The sequence below is a fragment of the Siniperca chuatsi genome, linkage group LG7 (genome assembly GCF_020085105.1).
Source record: "Siniperca chuatsi isolate FFG_IHB_CAS linkage group LG7, ASM2008510v1, whole genome shotgun sequence".
NCBI classification, from domain to species: domain Eukaryota; kingdom Metazoa; phylum Chordata; class Actinopteri; order Centrarchiformes; family Sinipercidae; genus Siniperca; species Siniperca chuatsi.
The window spans coordinates 22839208-22856485 of NC_058048.1; the positions used below are offsets into that span (position 1 = coordinate 22839208).

The 17278-nt window shown below is 40.7% G+C and overlaps 1 protein-coding gene across 1 annotated transcript; it reads right to left on the reverse strand.

Annotated features, from left to right (window-relative positions):
- Positions 1-5969: 5969 nt before the first annotated feature.
- LOC122879358 (odorant receptor 131-2-like) lies at positions 5970-15915 on the reverse strand. Its single transcript, XM_044203366.1, has 2 exons — positions 15347-15915; positions 5970-6359 (listed from the first exon to the last, which is right to left on the reverse strand). Exons 1-2 carry the CDS (start codon positions 15886-15888, stop codon positions 6179-6181), a joined length of 723 nt encoding a protein of 240 aa, XP_044059301.1. The 5' UTR covers positions 15889-15915; the 3' UTR covers positions 5970-6178.
- Between the last annotated feature and the right edge of the window lie 1363 nt (positions 15916-17278).

Sequence of the window (17278 nt, forward strand, 5' to 3'; positions counted from 1 at the left end):
GGAAGGCAAACTGGTTTTTGGGGCCCCCCTTTTTTGATTTCCCCGAACTTGGCAAAACTCCCCTTTAAAAGGGTTTAAAACAATTCAAAATTTTAAAAAATTCCCCACCCCACAAATTTTTAAATTTTTTTTTGCCAAAAGGGTTTTTGGGGAAATGGGGACAAAAGGGAAAAAACCTGTGTGGAAAATTTTGGGGGGGGAATGGTTGGGGGGATCAAAAAAATGGTTAAATTTTTTAATAACTGTGGAAAAAATTAAAATCCCCCCAAAAAAAATTCCAAACTTTTGCTTTAATTTTAAATTTTAAAAAAGCCCAAAATTTTAGAATAATTTTGGTTGAACCAATTAAGTTCTACAAGTTTGATGGAAATAAAAATTTATATTGGGAAACAATTAATAAGTAAAACATAAATTCTTAAATAAATTTTTTATTAAACCAGTTTGAAACGCAAACTTTCTTTATAATCCTAATTCTTTTTAACTGCAAAGTTAATTTATAAAAAAAAAATTTGTCATTAAAGTTAAATATGATGAATAGATTTAGTTATCATATGTCAGTATACAATTATAGAGGTATAAGCATTTACTATGTAGCTAAAGACAATTGAGGAAAATGACAAATTGCTCAGAAAGAACTGTTTGTTAAAATCATCAAGATTAGAATGACATTTTTACTGTCACATAAGTTACATCTGTAAATGATGGCTTGTATTAAAGATATTAACTGACATTTTAAAAAAGACTAGCTTGAGTGAAATTTTTATCCTCAGCAAAATTGGGCTAGATTGACAAGCTATCTGTATTATAACCATTAAGTACCTTTTAGTACTCTTAATTTTAACATTAGACAAATGAAGTTGAGATACTTTGAACCATAGTTTTATTTACCGTAAAGCTTACATCATTATGAACATGATGACTAACATGAAGAAGAACAAACACTGAGAATAATACCTGATGCACAGCATTTGAACACTAATCATTTATTAGCATTTGGTCTTATAAAAGTGATGATGAAAACTGTACAGAGTACTTGAAATAGTAAATTTTGACTGCATTGGCACACTTCATGAACAGGAACAATATGTCAAGTGAGTGCATGCAGTAGTTGTGTAGAATTTATCAACATAGTATTGTGTAGCAAATGTTGAAAGATGGGACAATCCATCAAATGGTTAATAGACAGAATTAGCTTCAGCAAGTTACACAAAGATGTAGGTCTAAGGCCAGAATCTTAGAAACTAAACATTACTGTAGTATACAGAAGACGACATAATATCAATTGCATTGTGAACTGAATACCAGAGCGTAGACAGACCATTTACAAGCGACATCAGAAGAGTTGTTCAGCAAAACTTAATGATTATTTCTGGTAATGATCTTAAAGAAAAAATGACATGATCATCAGCCATACGAATAATGATATACGACAAGTAACTTTTGCAATAATCTATAAAACGCATTTTAGACAAAGCATCAGTGTCTGTAAAGATTGAATATGAGTATAGATGAACTTGTATGTAGTGCATTAATGACTTCGAACATGCTGTCTGCAAGACATCAATGCCTGTCAGAACTCAGTAGCAAACTTCTGAGAGAGTCAAACTTTAATTAACATCAACAAACTACTCATAAACTATACCAGTAGCACAAATCTGCTCTTATAAGCATTCTCTAGCCCTACCTATTCCATCAACTTTTACATACAATATGAGCTATTAATTAGCCAAATGTACGTCAATTTTAGAGTTATAATGACTGTTCATGTAACGTATAGTGAATGACTTAATCTGCCAGTTTGAAATCTCACCACATTTCAACCTTTTTCTCAACATACTTGCCTGAAATTACTGTGTGATACTTTTCTATGGCTAAATGAGGTTTGCTTGGAGTATCAGAGCTAAGAAACCTTTTAATTGGTGGCACTAGTGTGCCTAACGTTTTCATTTAGTGCAGCAGCAAATATTAAAGTTCACCCAATAATACATTTTAAATGACCTTTTTTCACTTCTCTAAATGACTTGCTTGGTAATGATTTTAAGAGACTAACGATTTTAGAAAAATTCTCATTTGATAGTTTCTATATGTTCTTATAGGAATTGACTTTTGACATAATCCTAAGCTTAAGTGATATTTAAATATTATTAAATAATTTAAGATAATTAACATTCTTGTAACATTTAAATATTAAATGATACATTTAAACTGAAATAAATTGAGATAAAGAATAAATACAGAATTAAATACTCATCACATTTACATACTTGCTGAATTATGAAATAAATTAAATAATGTAATAAAAATCAATACTGTTTAGTATCAGTCAATTGTAAGAATTAGATGAGCATGAAAATTACTCAGAAAATACTCTAAACTGTTCTAAGTCAGTAAATGACTTAGTTAATTCCACGCTGCTCTCACTAAACCACATATCTCTACTCTATCAAACATTATAGAGCAATATCTGCATAATTTTACTTTTGAAGATTGAAATGATTTAAGTGAGATTTCATTTATAGCAGTACTTGCATGGTATAGAGTCGTTTACATCTTTGATCTGTCTCTCTGCTGCTTTTCTGACTGACCTCAGTGAACTCTACCACAGGGTTGAACTCATTCAAATGATGCTTCATAACTTTATCATATCTGTCCTTGCCGATCCACTTTGAAGGTTTCAACTGAGACTGTTCATGATGTTAATGTATGCTTAAGGTAATTTATGAAATACAGTGTACTATGAATTCTATTGATAGTATATGTCATGATTAATTTAGTTATGCATTGCATATTATAAGATCATATTCCAACACTGCTGACTATTACTAAAATTCTTAAATTGTTTATTTGCTCACGTGTTTTTGAAAGAAATTATGGTCACGATGATTATTACCTTCTTGGGAAACATATCAAAGCAGGTGCTCCAGACATCAGCAGTAGGCTGGATTCCCACAGATAAAACAACTTTTCATTCCAGGCTTTTGGTCCTCCACCGTTGGGCCTGGTAGTCACCCATTCCCCACTCACCTGACAGACTATGAATTGCTATGCCATGTGACCCACCTTGAATCTGGCTCTTCTCTCTCTCTACCACGGCAGCAGCGAGCAGTGCAGTTACTGTAGTTGTTTGCTCAAGTTTCTGCCTTTAAAGTGTTATTTTGATGTTGAATGTTCAATTGTGAGTCCTGCTAATAACTTTCAAAAGTACTATAAACTTCAATGTATTAGTTGAATTTCACGATATAATAAAATTTTTGACATGTACCTAATTCATTACAGCATATCCAACCCTCAATTGCTGGACCATTTAATAAATCTAACGTTCATTTTGCTGTATTTTAATGCGATGTGCATGTGTGTGTTGAACATGAATGCTGTAGGTTTCTCTGATAATTTTTTCTTAAACTACATTGAGTTTTGTGAAAGTAAGTTTTTAAATTATCAGCATTATAATAGCAATTTGATTATTTGAAGCATGAGATGTTATTTAGTTAAATAATATCTCTTTTACATATAATATTTGTGCAGATGAATATAAAAGTTATAATCCAATATTGCCCATTTTAAATAAGGGCAAATATGAACGTAAAAATTGTAGTACAAATGAAAATGGCAAGTATCAAATAATGTTCTGAATGAACATGTTGCTAAATCAAAATTGAGATCAGACAAAAACAGTTGAATACATGCTAAAATTATAAAATGATCTGAGTTTTTAATTAACTACTTTTAAATTTTTTGTTACTAATGAAAATGCATGTAAGTATTAAAAATTAGTATACAAGATATAAAATGAAGTCAGAAATCTTGAAAGACAAAATTGAGTTAGATGATCATAAATCTTAAATAATCTATCAGATATCTAGATGACACAAGACGGGCTGAAAGACTGAATGCAAATGAAGTTATAACTGTCATACTTTCTATTGAATGCCAAATTGCCTGATATTCTAAAAGTGAACAAGATACTTCAGGCATAATAAATGTAACGCTAGCATATGATCCTGCACTAAATATATAGACATCACAATATATCTGATAAAGTTCAAAGAAACTGAGCAGAAATGAGCTAGTGAACAAAAGCAGGTCAGACTACCTGTATGATGAGTATTGCAGATGCGGTGTAAGAGTGAGTGCCATGGGATGCAAAGGCACGCCTAAGGTATGAGAAATGTTGCATGTCATATAAACTAACACGAGGTAATCTACAAACAAATGAGGTAACATGAGTACAGCTGAGCAGAACTCAGCTGATTATAGAAGCTATCAAGAGTAGTTTAAAGCAAATAGTGAGGTCATTGTGAGAGCTAATTTAAAAAGTTAGCATAAAAAAATTTATCAAAGAATAACAAAAGCATAGCGACTGGAACCGCTATCAAAGATAACAAAGTAGTTGTGATCACATACTTTTAAGGTTTGAGTATGATTTAAAGTATAAATTACGGACACACAAGATGAGTCTTATCAGACAACTCTACACAAGAGTGGTACATTCTCAAGCAAGTTAAATAATTTAACATGTACATTGTCAACCAATTCTAGAAATGAACATTGAGAAATAAAGAATAAATACAAATAAAAGAAATAGCTAAATAAACATCAGTACTGTATATTCAGAATCAGTCAATTGCTGACCATTTGAATAAAGAATACATTAAATAAAATAAATAGCTAAAAAAAATATCAGTACTGTTTATTATCAGTCAATTGCTAAATTAGCAGAAAATTTTCATGGAAATACTCAAGTACCTCTAAACTGTACTAAAGTACAGAAATAAATGTACTTAGTTACATTCCACCGCTGCTCTCTACTAAACCACATATTCTCTACTCTATCAAGCTATTATAGGCCAAAATCTGCAATAATTTCTTAACACTTGTAACTGATTGTAAACAGGAATAAAGGTGCAGATAATTTAATTTAGTAAAAGGCAGCTCTTCTTTGGCTACATTATGAGCAGGGTTAAATTTTATTATCGTTTCTGACTCCTCACTGCTGCGGTTTGCTGCTGCCTTGCACTGAAATATCCCTCCAAAGTTGAACTGTCTTTACCACGAGGTGTGTGACACCTCATGTCAAATGATTGCTTCTAATAACTTTTAGCAGCCACTAGTACCTGTCTCATCTGCCGATGCTCCACTCTAAGTGGCTGTTTCTGAACGTGAGGGCCATGTGTTACATGATGTTAAGCTTTGCTAGGTAATGTTGATAGATATAATGTCATATGACATTGTAGCTATGATGCTGATTAATTTATGTTATACGATGCAAATATGCTCCAAGCTAGATTCTTGGCTGATTGCCTTTAATCTAAACAACTGCTGATATTAGCTTAAAACATTCTTAAACTGTGTTAGTTGTGCCCACGTGTCTTTTGAAAGAAATTAGTTGGTACCCTGATTAACCTTTCTTGGGGAAAGACATGACTCACAAAGCAGGTGCTCCAGACCAGCATCAGCAATAGGCTGGATTCCCCAGCAGATGGCCGCCCACCCAACGTCTGATTCTGCTTAAGGTTTCTGCCTCTTAAAAGGAAGTTTTTCCTTGCCACTGCCACCAAGTGCTTGCTCTATTGTTGCGTCCTTGTACATAATATTGTAAAGAGTACAATCCAGACCTGCTCTATAGGACAAGTTCAATGAGATAACTTCTGTTATGAATTGGCGCTATATAAATAAAAATGAATTGAATGTGCGACTGATAATCTTAAATTATAACAGCATTTTTATCTCCTAAACCCCCAATTTGCTGGCTATTTTAAATGTGATAGCGGGCGTCATTGACTGTAGTGGGTGTTTACATTTTCTGTATGTTTTGCAAAGTGGTAAGATGGTGTGGTGGTGTGAGTGGATGAATGTTGGTGAAGGGTTTTTCTCTGTATACATTTTTTGTCTTAACATACATTTCAGTTATTGTTTGTGAAATAAAACTGTACAACTTTAATATTAACAGCATTGATAACAATAACAAATATGAGTCATGAGAGTTATTTATTGTTAAATAAGTCCTCCTTTTAACAAGTGTGTCATTTTTGTTGCTAGATTTGAATACTAAAACGGTCTATAATCAATATTACATATAAGAATACAAAACAGTATTGAGCTTGCATTGTCGCTTAAATAGCAATTCAATCACAGTCATGCTTCTAACAATTAACTAGTTTGAAATAATTTTTTTTAATTAATGCATTGTGCAACTTTTCTGTTGGAAAATGATTAATCTACCTTGTCGAATATTTCTTTTATACAAGTCAAAGAAGCCATAGCTTTTCAGTGCATGAAAAAAATTTTCATCCCTCAGGCCATAAATGAGAGGACTCAGACATCTTGGAGCAACGCTAAACAATATGTAGTTAAAGTACCTGACATCATTAAATAATTTTAAATTAATCTGATGTACAGCAGTTTCTATGAATGGACACCACAGACGGGCGAGACAGAGCAGCAGCTGGAAAGCGTGAAGAATTACTGTTCTGAGCCCTTTCCATGTTGACTTTTTATTCTCTCCTGATGCAAAAAACAAAAATGTTTTTTGCAAAAATGTTGATGCAAAGAAAAATCATCACGAGGACCTGCACAGCAATGACCCGGCCATTGATCTGCTGCAGCAAGAATTCACCACCAACCAGTGAGTTGTTATCAGCCATTACTTTTCTAAGCAAATCTTTGAGGTACTGCTAGATGTTAAACCTTCATTTTTAGATGTGTCGGTCAAAAGAAAATGAAAATCTTATCACAAAAAGATGAAACCCTTCCCTGCAGCGGCATAGCACTGTGGCACACATTTCCAAAGGTAAATGTTGTCTGTTGAGGTCTGCAGTATTGTGAGAGAGGGCTGTGCATGAAGACTTTATAGGAGCAACTACAATCCAAGCAGAGTAACAGCAGGTGAAACTTTGCTCCCCACAGTGTCGTCATTGCCACTTTCTGCTAGGCTCCCTCAGTGGCCTCTGTAGTTGAATCCAGGTTGTAGGTGGCTGTAAACAAGCCACCATTACTGCAGTGGCACCTCACTTGTAAACCACAGTATAACATGACAATGAATGTAAAGGATTTCACTTTTTAAGCTCTTTTGTCAAGTAATTTGTCTTGTTAGTTGGTGAAAAGTCATTGAATGCCAGTCAAAAAATTGTTTAGAATCTTTCTAATCTAATCTAAACTTTTAAACTCTAGGCCTCTGGCTCAGGCCCCTGCTTGAAAAAAAAAACATACCCAAAATGAATAGAGTATATCTCTGCCACCGTAAGGTCGATTTGAATAATTAATCTTAATTTGGTATCATTATAAAAGTAACACTTGTGAGATGTATCTAGAGGTGTAAGCATCAGTATATATGTTACTGGGTAAGAGTAAATGAAGATGGAAAACAGCATAAATTAAAGATTTAATTTCCGCCTGACTGATGCTAAGAAAGTGAAGAAGAGAAATTTCCAAATTGGTTATTTTGGCACCAGCTGTGCCATTTGAAGTTTCTCAGGTATCACACTGTAAAACTCATTTAATTTCACTTACATGTCTTCTACTCTGGCTCGGTGGAGGATTGCAATAGCTTCATTCTGCAGTGTTCGCTGGTCCTGGAGATGCAGTCTTCCATGTACCCGACCGAACGCTCAAAGGTAGCCTTCGTTATCTCACAGATCCAGGGGCGAGCGCTACAGTGGGCCGAATCCGTCTGGACCCAAGACAGACCGGTGACCCAATCCCTGACTAACTTCCTATCCCATTTAAAGGAGGTGTTCGGGAGACCAGAACGGCTCTACCACCTCAAACAAGGTCACTTCTCCGTCAATGACTACGCCCTGGAGTTTCGGACCCTCGCCGCTGCTAGCGGCTGGAACGAACAATCCCTCATCACCACTAGTCGTCAGGGATTGGAGCCCAGGGTAAGACTGCAACTCACCGCATATGAAGACACCATTGGCCTCGAGAGGTTCATCCAGCTAGCCATCCGAGTAGCTACCCATATGCAGGCGTGTTTGGTCAAACACCAGGACCAGCAACTGTCCATCCCATCCCTCCACCAGTCAGAGAGTCACCGCTCTCCAGAACCAGACCAAGAGCCCATGCAGCTAGAATCCAGCTGAGTGGCAGAGACGGCTGACCCGGGGTTTGTGCTTGTACTGCGGAAACGCCGGTCACAGTATATCATCCTGTCCAGTAAGACCGCTCCGACCCATGGTGAGTGCAATCCTACCTTCCATTAAGAATGTGAAACCGCTAGCGACAGAAATAACCTTGATCGCCCCCAACCTGTCCCTCCCAGTACAAGCCCTCATCGACTCCGGGTCAGGCGTCAACTTCATCTCCGGCGCCCTCTGCCGCCAGCTCCACCTCAAGACCATACCCACGCCCACCATCTACCAGATCCATGCAGTAACCAGAAAACTCCTCAGCCGAGCCCGTATCCGAAAGGCTGCTGGCCCTGTCACCATCAGAGTTGGAGTGCTGCATGAGGAGCAACATCTGCTGGTTCTGGAAGGCTCGACCGCGGAGGTGATCTTAGGGCACCCCTGGCTCGAACAACACAACCCCATCATTTCCTGGACCACCGGTGAGGTGTTGCAGTGGGGTCGTTCCTGTTTCCTGGACTGTTTCCCTCGCTTACCCTCACCATCTCCTCCTCGCCTGAAGAAACTTCCGGTCATCACCACATCTGTCGAGAGTCCGCGAGAGAAACAGTCTGTGGACCTACCTATTGCGCCGCCTACCGAGATGTATTCTGCCCTAAGATAGCCACCCAGTTGCCTCCACACCGGCCATGGGACTGTGCCATCGACATCATACTGGGTGAACCAGTGCTCCATGGGAAAATATTTTCTCTCTCTGAACAGAACAGAAATCCCTGAATCCCGAACAGAAATGCCATGGGGGAGTAAATCGAGGAGGCCTTGGCTTGCCGCCTTGTGTGGATTGCCGAGGACTCAACCGCATCACCGGACGAGTGGAAAACTGCCTTTGTGACACCCACTGGCCATTGCGAATATTTAGGGATGCCGTACGGCCTGGCAAACGCCCCCTCCGTATTCCAGGACTTCATTCATGCTCCGGGAGTTTCTCCACAGATCCGTGATAGTCTACATCAATGACATCCTGATATACTCCCGGAGCCTGGCCGAAAATCTCCAGCACGTTGCGGAGGTCCTGGAACACCTGAGGGACTTTCACCTCTTCCTCAAGGCAGAAAAATGCATGTTCCATCAGCCCTCAGTGCAGTTCCTAGACTGTAACATCAGTAGCAGTGGCATCCAGATGGACGAGGGGAAGGTTGACGCCATCCGGAACTGGCCCATACCTACCACCATCAAGGAACTACAGAGATTCCTGGGATTCGCTAACTTTTACCGTTGCTTCATTCAAGCCTATAGTACCATCGTCCAACCCCTAACCGACCTGCTCCACAACAACCCCAAGTCTCTGTCCTGGCCACCCACCGCTAAGGAAGCCTTCACACTCCTCAAAAGAGCCTTCACCAGTGCACTGCTCCTTGTCCATCCTGACCCCGAACAACCATTCACAGTAGAGGTGGATGCCTCTACCACAGGAGTAGGAGTGGTGCTGTCTCAACTACAGGGTACCCCGGCCAAACTCCACCCATGTGCTTACTTCTCCCGGAAACTCAGCCCGGCGGAGAGGAATTATGACATCGGCAACTGCGAACTGCTTGCCATCAAGCTGACCCTGGAGGAATGGAAGCATTGGTTGGAGGGTGCCAAACACCCTTTCACGGTACTCACTAATCACAAGAACCTAGAGTACCTCCAAAACACCAAACGGCTAAAGCCCCGCCAGGCACACTGGGCACTTCAGTCGGTCTCATTTACACATCTCCTACTGCCCCGGTGCCCGAAATATCAAGGCAGATGCCTTGACTCACCCAAAGAGTCCATAGAAGAACCCAAAACCATTCTCCCCCAATGACTTTTTGTAAACCCCATCCAGTGGTCAGAAACTTCCAACCCTCCGCCGGGCTGCCCACCGAACCATCAATACGTCCCTAGAACCCAACGCGACATCCTGATCCACGCCTCCCACATATCTCCTGTCACTGGTCACCCAGAGGCCAATGAAACCCTCTCGTTGCTACGGGAACTCTTCTGGTGGCCCAATATGGCTAGGGATGTGAGAATGTATGTACAAGGATGTCAGGAATGTGCCATATCCAAAAGGCCACGCCATCTTCCAGCAGGCAAACTATGCCCACTACCCACACCAAACAGACCCTGGTCACACCTAGGAGTTGACTTCATCACCAACTTACCCCCCTCCAACAATAACACCTGTATCCTAGTGGTCGTGTATATGGAATGCATTCTTCTCGCTCCTAGGTGTGACCGTCAGCCTCACTTCAGGTTACCACCCTCAAACCAATGGACGGACTGAGAGGACGATCCAGGAAATCTGGCGCTTCCTACGTACCTTCTGCCATGGCCACCAGGACTCTTGGAGCCAGTTCCTGGGTTGGGCTGAGTACGCACAGAACTCCCTATGCCAACCTACCACTGGACTCACTCCCTTGCAGTGGGTGCTCAGCTACCAACCACCTCTCTTCCCGTGGTCAGGAGAGCCCTCGGAGGTTCCCGCAGTCGACTACTGGTTCCGAGAGAGCGAGAGGGTCTGGGACGCAGCGCACCACCAGCTGCAAAGAGCGCTCTTCAGGCGGAGGTTGACAGCCAACCAAAGACGGTCTACTGCTCCAGAATATCAACCCGGTCAAAAGGTCTGGCTGTCCACCCGTGACATCAGGATGCACCTGCCCTGCAGAAATCTCAGTCCCAGATTCATTGAACCTTCACCATCCATGAGCAGATCAATCCGGTCACGTACAAGCTTTAGTTGCCCTCACAATACAAGATTCATCCTACCTTTCACGTATCCCTTCTCAAACCTCACCACCCTTCTGTTCCTATCTTCACAGAGCCTGGTGTTGCTACAGAGCCCCCCTTGCCACTGATCCTGGAGGATGGAGCTGTCTACCAGGTCAACGAGAGCTTGGACTCCCGGCGCCGTGGTGGCATTCTGGAGTACCTGGTCGACTGGGAGGGGTACGGTCCCAAGGAAAGATCATGGGTCCCCAGACACGACATCCTAGACCCCTCGCTAATAGACTCCTTCCACACAACCCATCCAGACCAGACTGCCCCCCGTGGAAGAGGACGGCCACCACGATGAAAAGTGCTGGAAGCAGTTTTTCCCTTGCTCGTTTTTTTTGGCTCGCTCTCTCTTGCTGGACCCGTGGGGAGCACGGGACGCTCGCACGTTTAGAGAGAAGGGAAAAGACGCTAAAAAGAGCCACTAAAGTCGACGAAACTGAGAGGGAGGTTCAGAGAAGGGGACCGTTTGTGACTGAGAAACGAGGCCAGCGACCCGTCTGACAGAGCGGACGCCGCGATCGGAGGTAGCCGAGCTAGCTAGCCACGGCGGGCGCACACGAGGCAGAGCTGTTGGTTCATCGCACCGCACCTGCGTATCCGGACCAGTCTTTTCGACGCTCTCAATGTTTTGTAAGTGTCAGTTCAGCGCACTCAATGTTTTGCGAGACCAAAACAGGCCTGCAACGTTGTTTTTTCTCTTTTTTCTTCGTTCAATCGGTACCGTGGTGAGTAAACTGGAACATGTGAGCATGTATGTGTGACTGGGCCCAACACTGCATTAGCTAACACTTGTTACAGGACACTTGACACGTTTTTGTAAAGTTATCTGTGCATTCTGCAAAAGATTTTTACACCCCTTATTTTGGTATAAAACGTGTGATTTAAAGGGATTAAGATTATTATTTAATTGTTTGGGATATCTTTTGGTTATTTATTTTTGTACATTTTGTCATAATTAGGGACTTTTATATTGTGTTTTAGGGGAAGTTTTATATTTCATTTGCCAAATCCTTTTGATTCATTAAACAAGGGTTTTACCCATTTATTTTCTAAACTAAAAACCATCTCTGGGTCTCATTATTGTTAAATATTCCTGTCAAAAGGTTTTACAATTGAGTAGAAACTCATTAGGTGCACCTTTGTGGTATCCACCTGAACTACAACGAACCCAAGCACCCTCATTCTCACGTATGTAACATACAGAGTGGTTGTATGGGTGCTACAAACGTTTTGGACTAAATCCTGTAAAAGAAGTACTTTCCCTTCTCCTGCGCTCCCGACACTGTGTGTGTCTTCAGCCTCAGATCTCCAACCCTGCTAAGCTAAGGACGGTATCAGTAACCATTATCCACCATTCTACTCACTGCTTGTATGCATCTTGTGCAATAAATCATCTGTGACTCCATCTTGGTGTCTCCGGCCTACTCTGTCTGTAACAGAACACCTGCACAGTGTCCGTCATCCTGGGCAACTCCAGAAACGAAAGAATCTTCTTCTCCGGAGTGTGGAACATCTTCTTCTTCAAAGACATTCTGAATGCCAAGAGGAGGCTGGCTAACCTGAAGGTGAAGATCAGGGAGGCCAAGGAGAAGTACAGGAAGAAGCTGGACTAGAAATTCCAGCAGAACAACATGAGAGAGGTCTGGAGTGGCATGAAGAGCATCACTGGCTTCAGACCGACTGGCAGCAGAGGAGTTGAAGGCAGCTTGTGTGCCTGACTACTGACCAGGTGAGAGGACAGCTGATGAAACTCCACTCAAACAAGGCTGCAGGCCCCGATGGCGTTTGCCCGGAGGTGCTAAAAGCCTGTGCCCCCCAGCTATGTGGAGTCCTTCAACATGTCTTCAACCTGAGCCTGAGTCTTCAAAGGGTCCCTATTCTGTGGAAGACATCTTGCCTCGTTCCTGTGCTGAAGACGCCGCGTCCCAGTGGCTCCAAGGACTAAAGACCGATGGCACTGACCATCCACATAATGAAGACCCTGGAGAGACTGGTGCTAAAACAGCTGCGGCCTATGATCAGACCCCTCCTGTACCCCCTTCCGTTCGCCTACCAGCCCTGGCTGGGAGTTGAGGACACCATCATCTTCCTGCTGAACCGCATCCACACCCACCTGGACAAGCCGGCAAGCACGGTGAGAATCATGTTTTTTGACTTCTCCGGTGCTTTCAACACCATCCGGCCAGTCCTGCTGGGTGAGAAGCTGGCAGCGATGGAGGTGGATGCACCCCTTGTGTCCTGGATTGTTGACTACCTGACAGGCAGACCACAGCATGTGCATCTGCAGCACTGTGTCGGACAGCGTGGTCAGCAACACTGGGGCCCCTCAGGGGACTGTCCTCTCTCCCTTCCTCCTCACCATCTACACCACAGACTTCAGCTACCACACAGGGTAGCTACAGAGTCCTGCCACCTTCAGAAATTTTCTGATGACTCTGCTGTGGTGGGATGTATCAGCGGTGGTAATGAGACTGAGTACAGGGCTGCGGTGGGTAACTTTGTTTCATGGTTTGAGCAGAACCATGTGCAACTCAATGCGACAAAGTCTAAGGAGCTGGTTGTAGAACTACGAAGGGCCAAGGCACCAGTGACCCTGGTTTCTATCCAGGGGGTCAGTGTGGACATTGTTGAGAATTACAAGTACCTTGGACTACATATGGACAATAAACTGGACTGGGCTAAAAACACAAGCTCTTTACAGGAAGGGCCAGAGCTGCCTCTATTTCCCGAGGAGGCTGAGGTCCTTCAACATCTGCCGGACAATGCTGAGGTGTTTTATGAGTCTGTGGTGGCCAGTGCTGTCCTGTAAGCTGTTGCATGCTGGGGCAGCAGGCTGAGGGTAGCGGACGCTGACAGACTCAACAAACTGATCCGTAAGGCCAGTGACATTGTGGGGGTGGAGCTGGACTCTCTGTCAGTGGTGTCAGAGAGGAGGATACTGGCAAAACTACATGCCATCTTGGACAGTGTCTCCCACCCACTCCATGACGTGCTGGTCAAACAAAGAAGTACCTTCAGCGAAAGACTCATCCCCCCCAAGTCATTAAACTGGACATTGGACCATTAACATCACTTCAGTACTTTATATATATATAATTCCTACTCAAGACCCCATATCAATTTGCAGCATATTTCACCTTTTAAACTTGCTGTTGCTCTGTACAACAGCATATCTTATCAAGATAATATACTGTACATTGATTTGGACATATAATTGGTTTCTTGTTTGTGGAGAAACGGTGTAAATAGGAGGTGAATTGGCATAATTGTACTCCAGTATAACATTAACAAATGTTATGAATTGGATATAAACCTAACATATTTTTTTAGTGGAAAACCTGTTGGATACATTACCTTTCAGATATAATAGAATACCCTGGAATTACCCACTTTTACTGTCATCACACTGTCACTCTGGCCTTACATTTTATATTTTTAGAAAGAAGCAACAGAAATTGTGTCGGTACTGTATATAAGTTAAATAGCTGAATGGAAAACAGATTTATTAGTTTTATTTAGTATGGAGAGACTATTGATTGGAAGAGGGTATGGCCTAATTATTCTTTAACATAATGGGAGTTACAATCACCAATTTTTACAGGATAAAATGATTCAGAAATATCTTTCAGCAACTAGGAGATGATGTCAGTTAAAATGGATTCCAAGTTCAGTAAGCTCCTTTTGTATTCACAAATCTGTTACCACATACAGGTATATACACTTGTTTTAAAGTGTTCTGATATTAAGCATTTCTGGCTTAAAGGGACTGTATGTAGTATGAAATATTGTTGGGGTTCACATACCATGTCAACCAAGTTTTGTGGTGGATGATAGCTCAGCTCTAAGTCTGATATATCAAACCAAGGTCCTTTTTTTACTTTACTACAACCAAGAAAATATTTTATGTATTTATTTATGTTTTTCAAAGCGGCCAGAGTGATGGGGGGGTGTGGATGGACGAATGTCGGCAAAGGCTTTTTTTCTGTATAAATTTCTCCAAACATACATTTATGTCATTGTCACTGATATGAAAAGCAAATAATCACTGGGTCCAAACAAAGCAATAAAAAACTTTTAGCATAGGCATAGGTAACAAATATGAGGCATAGGACTATTTATTATCAGTAGGCTACATGTTATAAATTGTTATTGGGTTAAAATGTCACAGGGGTCACAGACTTAGAAGTAGAACATTTTTAAAACATGCATCTAAATCTTAGCTACTGAGAAAGTGAACCAGAGCTATGCTCAGTCATTTATAAGTTTTAATAGAATTTATTCTGTAAATAAGTTACATGCTTTGTGCAATTCTTCTGTTGAAAAGCAAATAGATTTAATTTCTCGAACAATATTTTTTTTTATACAAGCCAAAGAAGACATAGCTTTTCAGCTCAAGATAAAACTTTTCATCTCTGAGGCCATAAATAAGAGGACTCAGACATCTTGGAGCAAGACTAAACATTATGTAGTTAAAATACCTGACTTGAACGAACAACATGAAATCAGTCTGAAGTACAGCATTTTCTATGAATGGACACCACAGCTGGATGAGACAGAGCAACAGCTGGAAAGCATGAAGAATTACTGTTCTGAGCCCTTTCCATGTTGACTTTTTATTCTCTCCTGATGCAGCTTTGGCCACTTTCATTATTTGAACATAGGAGAATACAATGATGATACACATGATCAAGAAGTAAAACTGATAAACAGCTGACCGAATATGACCCTGCCATCTGTGCACAAGGAACATCTCCACTGAACATACCCTATATTGTTTGTACAAGCTAAGGGATACTGATGCAAAGAAGGTGGAGAGAACAACAATGCCAGGTACAGAGCTGAGGCTGTGAATGATGAGGATGCAATGCATAGTGCTGCGTGTGGAGCACAGCTGTCCATGGCGCAGGGGCATGCAAATGGCCACATAGCGCTCCAGGGTCATTGCAGTCAGAATAACTGGTGTGACTGTAGTATACAGAAGTACCACAACAGAGATAATTATACATAACCAAACTTGCATTGTAAACTGAAAATAACTCAAGATGAGCAGAACATCAGACATGACTAATATCAAGCTATCAGACAGTAGTGTAACAGCAAATAAGATGTAGCGTGCAGTTGTGTAGAAGCACTCCTTTTTGAAAAAGGTCACAATGAGCAACAAGTTGATGCAAAGAAAAATCATCACCAGGACCTGCACAATAATGACTTGGTCATTGATCTGTCGTCGCAAGGCGACCAATGAGCTGTTATCAGCCATATGTTTTCCAAGCAAACACACAAGTTTTTGAGGTACTGCCAAAAATCTAATCGAGTGTCATGTTTTAAAGCATCTGTCAATAGAAAGTTAGATTCTTAGTACAAAATGATAGTGACGTCAAGTCAGATGTCAAGCTTTTCTGAAGTGCTAAGATGCTGGTTTAAATACAGCAGTTTACCAAACCCTGCCTGCTGTTTCAAAGACAAATGTCTTCTGTTGAGCTCTATGCAGCCTTCTGAGAGATGGCTGTTCATGATGACTTTAAAGACTTGAACATCCAAGAAAACACTCAATGAAACTTTACTCACCAGCAGGGGAGTAGCACAAAATTCTGGGCTCTGTACATAAGCAGTCTCTGTGGGCCCCTTTCCTCTCCTGATCCATGTCTCTCACACATCTTTTACATTTTTACAAATAATTGAGCCAACAACTGTACACATGAATCTGTAGTGGTTATTAGGGTAGTTACTAATGTACTTAAGTCTGCACAGTTGTGCAAGTGAAATCTTACCACATTTCAAACCTCTTTTCTCAACATACTGTAGCCTGAATTTACTGTGTGATACTTTTACTATGGCTAAATGAGGTTTGCTTGGAGTATCAGAGCTACAGACAAACCTTTTACATTGGTGGCACTAGTGTGCCTAACGTTTTCATTTAGGTGCAGCAGCAAATAATTAAAGTTCACCCAATAATACATTTTAAATGTTACCTTTTTTGTCAGTTCCCATACACATTGGTCATTTCTAGAGCCTGACCGGTATGGGATTTTCAAGACCGATAACGATTTTAGAGGGGAAACATTCACCGATTACTGATATGGTTTACGATATATTGAATTTCTTTTCTATATGGATTGTGCACCGATTTTGCACTGATATGCCTAAGCAACGGTACTCAGAAGGCTGCTTTCTTAAACAAATAACTTTATTAAAGAATATTTAAGGTAAATATTCTTTAACATGTTAAATAATTTAACATGTACATTGTCAACCAATTCTAGAAATGAACATTGAGAAATAAAGAATAAATACAAATAAAAGAAATAGCTAAATAAACAGCAGTACTGTATATTCAGTATCAGTCAATTGCTGACCATTTGAATAAAGAATAAATAAAATAAAATAAATAGCTAAAAAAATATCAATAC